This window comes from Curcuma longa, chromosome 20 (genome assembly GCF_044706935.1).
Source record: "Curcuma longa cultivar G26 ecotype Majalengka, Jawa Barat chromosome 20, ITB_CL_G26_1.1, whole genome shotgun sequence".
Taxonomy (NCBI): domain Eukaryota; kingdom Viridiplantae; phylum Streptophyta; class Magnoliopsida; order Zingiberales; family Zingiberaceae; genus Curcuma; species Curcuma longa.
This window is the reverse complement of record NC_133880.1, coordinates 10,296,778-10,306,326: the sequence shown is the minus strand read 5'-3', so window position 1 is coordinate 10,306,326 and position 9,549 is coordinate 10,296,778. Positions and strand designations below refer to the sequence as shown.

General features: G+C 41.0%; 1 protein-coding gene across 1 annotated transcript; it reads right to left on the bottom strand.

Annotated features, from left to right (window-relative positions):
* Positions 1 to 3,358: 3,358 nt before the first annotated feature.
* Positions 3,359 to 3,862, bottom strand: LOC141813034 (uncharacterized). The gene has a single exon (XM_074700945.1). The coding sequence runs from the start codon at positions 3,860 to 3,862 to the stop codon at positions 3,359 to 3,361; it is 504 nt and encodes a 167-aa protein (XP_074557046.1).
* Positions 3,863 to 9,549: the final 5,687 nt, after the last annotated feature.

Here is a 9,549-nt window from a genome sequence, read left to right as displayed (position 1 = left end):
GAGTGGTTGGGTTTTTTAGAAATACAAAGGACTCTAGGTCATGAAGAATTAAGTGGTTGTTATTGCAATCATAAAAATAGTGTGTTAAATGGTTCAGTGGATTAGTGTTAGATCAATTGTAACAATTAGACGAGGGTTGAATAGCCAAGACCTAAAATCACATGCTTAAATTTAAAGTCAATGTCAATTTCATGATGGAAATAAAAATAATGATAATTAAAGACTTAAGCAATACAAAAAACTCTATTTTATATGGCTTGAAATTTTTAATTCCTACTCTAAGACATATGATTCTATGAGTCACTCCATAAATATCACTAATTTTTTCTTTTTTAGATCCTTCATAAGATGGAAAACCCCATAGACGGATCTACATGGGGGCTATCCTAGGCTATAGCCCAATCCAAAAAACGTTTAAAAAAAATTTTGAGGGCAAAAATTTTTTTTAGAAGGGAAGCATTAATTCATTAACATATTCTTGTATTCTTCTCTCTTATGTTTGAAGGAGTAAAAAATAGGGACTAAGAAATTTGAGGACAAAAGAGAAGACTTATGAAGCAAATAGGATTTTCTTGTATTGAACTTTTGTTGCTACAACTCTCACACTTGTTACAACTCTCACATCTCATCCATATTTATAGGGTCTTGGATGACATGAAAATAACAAAACATTAATGCATGAATTCATGAAAAGGTACATGAATCCATGAAGAGGTGCTTGAGGTAAAATTGAATTTGGCTTCTTGTAGAAGAGAAGAGACATTCAACTTGTAATTTGATTCTTGGGATTTGGTTTAATCCAACAATGCCTCCCGTAAACCAAATGTGCTTCTTACTCCTAGAGCTTCAAGATTCTTTGAAAATATAGATCTTCTAAGCGGCTTTGTAAAAATATCAGTAAGTTGTTCATTGGTAGGACAATGCTGTAGGTAGATTTCACCTTCATTAACAAGTTCTCTTAGGAAATGAAATCGCAGCGCTTCGTTCTTCCATGCAATACTGGATCCTTTGATACAGAAATTGTAGAATGGTTATCACAATATAATATTTTTGGATCATCTGAGTCAAGCTCAACATTTTCAACACTTGGACCTTCATCTAATCCTAGTCTTCGAAGTTCAAATTGAACTCCTTCTACACCTACTGATTGGTCAATTGATTTTGGTATTTCTTCAAAAACCACATCAGAAGACTCCTCAACAAGTTTTGACTTCTTGTTGTAGACTCGATACGCTTTACTGACCAAAGTTCATATGGGGTCTTTTCTAGATATTTACGAATAAGGACTCGATTTTGCACGTAGCAAGCTGTGTTCACAGCTTCAGCCCATAAGTATCCCGGTAGGAGTACTCATTAAGCATGCTTCGTGCAGCCTCTTGTAAGACACGGTTCTTCCTCTCTACAACACCATTTTGCTGTGGTGTTCTAGGAGTGGAGAACTCATGCCTATATCCCTTTTCTTGACAAAACTCTAGAAACCTATGATTTTGAAATTCACCTCCATGATCACTCCTAATTGTTTTAATTGTTGTTGATTTTTCATTTTCAGTTCTTCTACAAAAAGAAATAAAAATGTCTAGGGTTTGGTCCTTATGTTTTAGAAAATATGTCCAGGTATACCTAGTATAATCATCAACAATCACAAAGCAATACCTACTTCCATTCAAAGAAATTAAAGTACTACAATCAAATAAATCCATATGCAGTAAATCAAGAGGGGTAGAGGTACTCACAGCGCTTTTACCTTTATGAACCGCTTTTGTTTGCTTACCCATTTGACATGCATCACAAAGTTTATCTTTTTCATACTTGATGTTTGGTAAATCTCGTACAAGTCCCTTCGTGGCCAATTTTTGAATATTCTTCATGTTTACGTGGGCCAACCTTCTATGCCAAAGTTGTGATTCTTCTTCTCGTGACATGAAACACTTAACAGACACCATTAGTAGCACTTTTAAATGATACTTGATAAATGTTATCTACTCTTGTGCCTACTAGTACCGTGTCAAGTGTGTCATTGTGTCTAACTAGACACTGACTTGGATGAAACTCAATTGTGTAACCCGCATCACACAATTGGCTGACACTTAGGAGATTAAAGGTCATCCCCTTGACTAGAAGGACATTCTTAATCCTAAGACACTCGGATATTTGAATGTCACCTATTCCTATGACCTTGAGGCTACCATTGTTACCAAATGAAACATTACCTCTATTTTTCTTTTGTAGGGTTGTAAATAGTAATTTGTCCCCGGTCATGTGTTTGGAGCACCCACTATCAACAAACCATGTTGATAGACGCTCCCCCTCAACCATAGCCTACATAACACGAAAGATAGATGATTTAGGTACCCAAACCTTGGGACCCAATGCATCAACAATAAACGACTTAGGCACCCATGCCTTGGTCACACCCTTCCTAATTCCATTAACCCTAGAAACATGTGATGATGATGGATAGCTAGTTCTAGACATTAATGAAATAAAACTTGATTCCTTAGGTTGGTATCCTATGCCGGCCTTGTTGTAGACCGCTCTTTGGGCATTAAGGATCATGTCCAAAGTTTTAGAGCTAGTTGAAAATTTCCCAAGAAGACTCTTGAGCTTTTCAACTTCACTCTTTAGAGCTTTGTTTTCATCTTCAAGCATTTCAACATGTAAATCATCAATTTCATCAATTTCATTAGTCTTAGATGTTTTCAATTGTTCTACTTCCATTTTTAAATTCTTTACTTTAACCTTAGATTTCTTAAGCATGGTAGAAAGGCATGCAATAGTCTTATAACATTTTTCTAATTGTGGAGAGGTTACCTCTTCATCATCCGAAGATGATGAAGCCGCGGTTGAACTTGATTCGTCCATGCTTTCGGAGTCGGATTGTTCGATCGCCATGAGAGCCACATTCCTTGTGCTCTTTTCTTCCTTCTCCTCCTCCGATGAGCTTGATGAAGTTTCATCCCATGTTGCCTTTAATGCCTTCTTCCTCTTGGCTTTCTCCTCCTTCTTCTTGAGTTTGGGACATTCACTTCGATAGTGTCCCTTCTTCTTACACTCATAACAAGTTACGTTAGAAGCATCAATATCATTTTCATTGGATTTAATTTTACCTTTACCCTTGTTACCCTTGTATCGTCGACTCTTCCTCATCATCCGTCTCACGAAATTCGCCATCTCACTTGACGATGAAGAGTCGCTCTCGTCTTCGGATTCGGAAGATGAAGAAACCTCCTTCTTCTTCTCCTTCTTCTTCTTCTTCACATCCTTGCTCTTTTCTCCTGCAACAAGAGCTATACCCTTCTCTTTTTGACCCTTGTTAGCAAGTTCATGTAATTCCATTTCACAAAAGAACTCATCTAACTTAACAATTGAAAGGTCCTTGGATACTTTGTAGGCATCCACCATGGATGACCACAAAGCATTCCTCGGAAAGGATTTTAAGGACATACCTCACGAGGTCGCGATTTTCTACCCTCTCGTCGACGGTGTGCAATCCATTGAGGATCTCCTTGAAGCGACCATGGAGTTCACTTACCGTTTCATTCTCCTTCATGGTGAGATTTTGGAGTTGATTTAGGAATAGATCCCTCTTCGCGATCCGGGAATCTCGGGTTCCTTCATGAAGCTCGATGAGCTTGTTCCATAGGTCCTTCGCGCTTGTGAACGGACCAACCTTGATGAGTTGATCCTTGTTGATGCCGCATTGAAGAGTCACCACCGCCTTGGCATCGGCTTGTCCCTTGCGCGTTTGCTCCGCGGACCACCTTGATGAATCAAGTTCCTTACCTTCTTCATCCCTCGGTGGTGTGAATCCTTCCTTGACCGCGAACCACATCGTGATGTCCGTCTTGAGGTAGTACTCCATCGGCTCCTCCAATACTGGAAATCGGCTCCGTCGAAGAAGGGTGGGCGATTTGTGCTGAAACCTTCCTTCATGGCCATCTCCTTAACTCTTTAGGGTTGGAATCCTTGCAAAGAGCCCAAGCTCTGATACCACTTGTTGGAACTTGGAGATGGCTAGAGGGGGGTGAATAGCCTTCTTTTCGAAAATCAGAACGTTTTTCTCCTACAAATTTGTTAGTGCGCAGCGGAAAATATAGCAAACAAAACGAAATCAAAGAAGACACAACGATATACGAGGTTCGGGGATAACTTGCCCCTACTCCTCGGCGTGTCCGTAAGGTGGACGAAGCCTTGATCTTCGGTAGATCACACCCCGGCAAAAACCGGCTAATCAATTCCTCCTTCTCGGTGGAGAGACCTCTCCACAACAATCTCAAAGATGAACATTAAGTGCAGAGATTATAGAAGGAAAAAAGAGATTGAGGCTAATACAATTGAACTTACAGCACAGCCCTCCTCAATCAAACAGTAAACTCAAACTTCCCGAGAGCAAGGCACACCTCCTTGCACCACCTCAGGCAGAAAAGCTTCAGGAACGCACAAGAGCGAGCAGGGAGCTCAACCAGAGCAAGCAGAGCACACAGCTTAGGGTTTCAAGATATCAGCGTTAACCCCTCTTCTTCTTCCTTCTCTTGCTTTTAAACCTGTTTGCTTCAACGGACTCTGAGTCCACTGCACTGATCACTGAGCTCAGCACTCAGCTCACTCACTGATCGATTTCCTGTGCAGCTCAGAGCTCCGTCACGTGGTTTTTAACCTGAAAATCAATCTCGACAAACCTGAACACAAGGAAAGCCAAGCCTTGACCCTCCTTTTCTTATCAAATTCAAACTTCACCTGCAACTTCATCAGAGGATTAGCGAAGCAAAAGCAAAGAAATCGGAATGAGTACAGCAGGAAATCAGAATAAAGTATAATCGATCAAGCCATCGATTAAAAGTCGTAGTCCGTTTCTCACTAAAGCGTGTAATCGATCGACTGATCGATTACACATACTCTTAATCGATCGGCCGATCGATTAAGGCACGGTAATCGATCAGTCGATCGATTACCGCACGTAAATGCGGTTTCTCAGTAAACCTTGTAATCGATCAACCAATCGATTAAATTTGAATCTGTGGAATTTCCGAAAACTCACAGAAGGTTCCGTAATCGATCACCCGATCGATTCCACTACAGCATAATCGATTGACTAATCGATTATGCCTCAATCTGTGGGTTTTCTCGAGTTTTCACAGTGAGTTCGGTAATCGATCAGAAGATCGATTAACATATTAACACGCGCTCACAGAACGATCTGTAATCGATCACCAGATCGATTAAGGTCTGTAATCGATCAGATGATCGATTAATCCACTCAGCCTTGGTTTAATCGATTCACTGATCGATTGAAACAGGCTTAACTCGATCAGGTCGACTTGAGTCTCACCCGAGCCAACCGCGCTGGATCACGTAATCACGAACAGGCTACCAAGCCTCCTCTGATACTGATCCGGTCCGAGGACAGGCTATCAAGCCTTCTCGGACCATAGTCCGGTACAGAGAACGAGCTACCGAGCCCTCTCTGACCTAGTCCGAGCTACAGAGAACGAGCTACCGAGCCCTCTCCGACCTAATCCGGAGGAGAACGAGCTCCGAGCCCTCTCCTACTCAGGTCCAGAGAACGAGCTACCGAGCCCTCTCTGACCTAATCCGGAGAACGAGCTACCGAGCCCTCTCCAACTCAAATCGGTCCAGAGAACGAGCTACCGAGCCCTCTCTGACCTAATCCGGAGAACGAGCTACCGAGCCCTCTCCAATCCTATCCGGTCCAGAGAACGAGCTACCGAGCCCTCTCTGACCTAATCCGGAGAACGAGCTTAAATCGTTGTCAACATCAAAACAACAATCAGGACAAAACTGCATCAACAGTTTATTATATTTATCATGTATGTTAATGATATATTTCTAATTAGTAATAATAAAGGTTTGTTGCAAGAAACCAAGTCATTTCTATTAGGTAATTTTGAAATGAAAAATCTTGGTGAAACATCCTTTATATTAGGCATACATATATGTCATGATTGTTCAAGATGCATTCTTGGACTTTTACAAAATGTCTATATTGAAAAGGTACTTATACGATATGACATACAAAATTGTGTACTTGATGACACACTTGTGTCTAAAAGTAACAGATTTAATTTGCAACAGTGTCTATGGCTTGAACTTGAAATAAAGGAGATGCTAATAATTCTCTTATGCATTAGTTATGGGAAGTCTCATTTATGCATAGGTTTATATGCGTCCGGACATTAAGTACATAGTGAGGATGTTAAATAGGTATTTAAGTAACCTAGGACCAACCCAGGACTGGCGGATTGGAAAGCTGTGAAGAGAGTGATACAATATTTGCATATAACTAAAGATTACATGCTCTCATATTGGAGGTCTGATCACATGGAGGTGATTGAATATTCAGACTCCAACTTTGTTGGATACTTGGAAGTAAAAGATTCACATCAAGATACATCTTCATGCTTGTTGGAGAGGCTATATCGTGAAAAAGCATCAAATATACTCTAGTAGTCACTTCTATTATAGAGGCATAATAAAGCCGTAAAACTTTATGTCAAGAACAATTACAGTTTATTAAAATCAAAATATATCAATATTAAGTTTCGTGCGGTTAAAGAAAGAGTTCAGAGTTAACAGGTGATGATAGAGTACATCAATACAATTCCATGTTGATAGATCTACTCACAAAGGGCTTGGTGCCTAAGGTGTTTCATGCATATGTTGTGGATATGAGGGTTCTTTTATTATATAAAGTACTCATTTAGTGGGAGTCTATATTTATTTTAGTGCTCTATATTTGTTAATAAACACATGCTATAGTGCTTGTAATTATGATATGGATTCCTTTTGGAATCATGAGATTTATATCATGATTTGCTATTATAATTTAGCATAAAGTATTTACAAATATGATCAGGATCCTTTTGGGTTATTAGTAATATTCATACTACAAATCCACATTTTGATCTATATATGTCATTAATGATATTAGTATTATGATTATTATTAGGAATTATTACAATTATATTATAATAACTATGACCTCTTTAACCTTATACCAATGGAGTTAATGGACTAAATTATTTTATAGAGATATTCTTTACCCATAAAGGAAGCAAAAGATGATTTCACTCACCTTAAGTGGGGGGGGGCCCCACAGCGAGATACTGTAGGATCGTTAGGAGCGCTAGAAGGGGGTGAATAGTGCTTCTGGACATTTTTACAATCTTCGACAAACTCGTAAAACTCGTATACATGAAACAGAATGTGCAGCAAAAATTGACACAAGTATACGGTGATTTTACTTGGTTCACAGCCACAGGCTGTACTCCAAGACCCACGATCAAAGATCATTTCCGACGGACAATTCACTAAGTAACTTCCCTCTTACGAAAGGGAGTTAAGCGCTTTATAAATAAGTAAGATTGGTAACAAGTATACCGATCTAGAATTTAAGAACAAAACGGTAAAACACTAAAAATTATACTAACAGAGTATGGATGCGCAGGTTTCGTTGTAGCTCCTCGGTGTGATGACAACGTTTTGGATGAACTCTCTTCGTGTAGATAGTTATCGTAAGTCATAAACAGATGTCTCTAGGGTTCCCCCTCAAGGCTTCTTTTATTGAGTGATCCGAGCACCTCTACGTTGTCCATTGATGCACTTTTAATGCTCCTGATTTGGCACTTTCGGGCACCAATATCCCTTTCCGGGTGCTTATATACTGACGTGGAGGTTCCGGATCAATCTTGACTCTGCAATGTCTTATCCAGATCCGGGCGCTTGGAATCTTTTCGGGCGTTTGGAAGCTGAGGTGTCCTGACCACTGGGACTTTGCTACTTTACTTGCCTTACTGGCTGTTGGGATCGTCCCGGTGCAATGCGCGTGTTTACACGTTTCACAAACATGTGTAACGGAAATAAATAAATAATTAACAGCTAATTATTATACAACACACGCATGCAAAGGCAGATAAAAACAGGTACAAGGTATGATAATAAATTAAAATTTTACAGAATAATAAATTATTCTAAATGTGTACCTCGCGAATGACGTTTAAACAGTGTTGGCATCAATCGAGTGATCCTCGTCGAAGTCCCGCCTCTATTGGTGATCCACGCCAAGCTCTCGTCTAGATGGCTTCGAAAGCTACGAGTCGCGTCATCGTCTTCGGTACTAGTCGATGATCAAATCGAGAGAAGCTTTGTTCCGGAAACCACGCAACAACATTTGTCGCGATCGTTCCGGGGCTTTCTAACTATCACCGAAAATTGTATTTCCAGTGTAGTTTTCGGTGGTCAACCTTTGACCGCCGACTTAGGACAAAATTGTCCGAACCTTTCCGATGAAGATGGATTATTCACTAATAGCTTCATAAGCTTCCAGCAATGGTTCCTCCGGCAACGACTTCACAAGTAGTTATCTTTTGGACAACAAAATCAGATAGTATCAAAAAACCAAGAAAACTTCACAAGTTCCAGCCATATATGACAATATCTGAAACATTGGAGAGAAAGTGAATGGGTGTGATCCAGGATGGAGGAAACTCTTTCTCGCGCATGAACAAAGAGATCAACTAGTCAAATTTCCTTCTCAAGATCACCCTTAATGCCCTGTTCCAAAACAAGGCACCTTTCTCTCAATCAACCGCTGAGGCAGAGATCAACAGTGGAGCAGAAGCAGGGTTGAACTGTGCATTCTTTTTATACTGGAGTCGACTCCAGCGACTCCACGTGGCAGATAAAATTTTATTGTTCCCGCTCGTTATCCTGCCTGAGTCGACTCAACTGTTCCTTTGGGTCGACTCCAGTCGTCGTGGCCGATAAAGTTTTATCGCTGCTGCCTGAGTCGACTCAACTGTTCACTGGAGTCGACTCCAGTCTGATTTGGCGGAAAATCGACGCGCTGACTTCCGGGATGCTGCTGACTCGGCTGGAGTCGACTCCAGTCCTCACCTGAGTCGACTCCAGTGACAAAAATCAACATTTTCATCCCGGAGTTAGCTTTCGTCCGATTTTACCTTTCCTGCAAAAATGTTAGCGAATAACATGCAAAATAAACTTATTTTTAAGCTGATTCCTAGAACCAACTTAAGGTCTTAACTTCAGGTCTCCAGTGAGACCCTGGGTTAGATCGACGCCTACTGTTCCTCTCGGGAACGCGTCCTGACCCACTCCACTCAGGAGAATTTACCTGACTGCCAACCGAGTCCTCCTGACCCGTTGGACTTTTGCTCGGCTCTGTCCTTGGCCCCCAGGGTTTGTGCTGCGGCTCGGTCCTTCCCGACCAGCCCAGTCTTCTGCTGCGACTCGATCCTTCCCGATCAGTCCAGACTTCTGCTGCGGTTGGTCCTCCTGACCAACCCAGACTTCTGCTGCGGCCTGGTCCTCCTGACCAGCCCAGACTTCACCTGGTGCTCTTGACTCTGCCAAGACTTCATGCCTAGCTTCCACTAGGACTTTAACCCTGTGCTTCCTGCACACTTAAGTCAACATCTTTAGTCCAATAACACACTTAACTTGAACCTAGTTCCATTATCAAAACTCAGGTTCGATCTGCTGGTGCTTCCTGCACCAACAATCTCTCCCTTT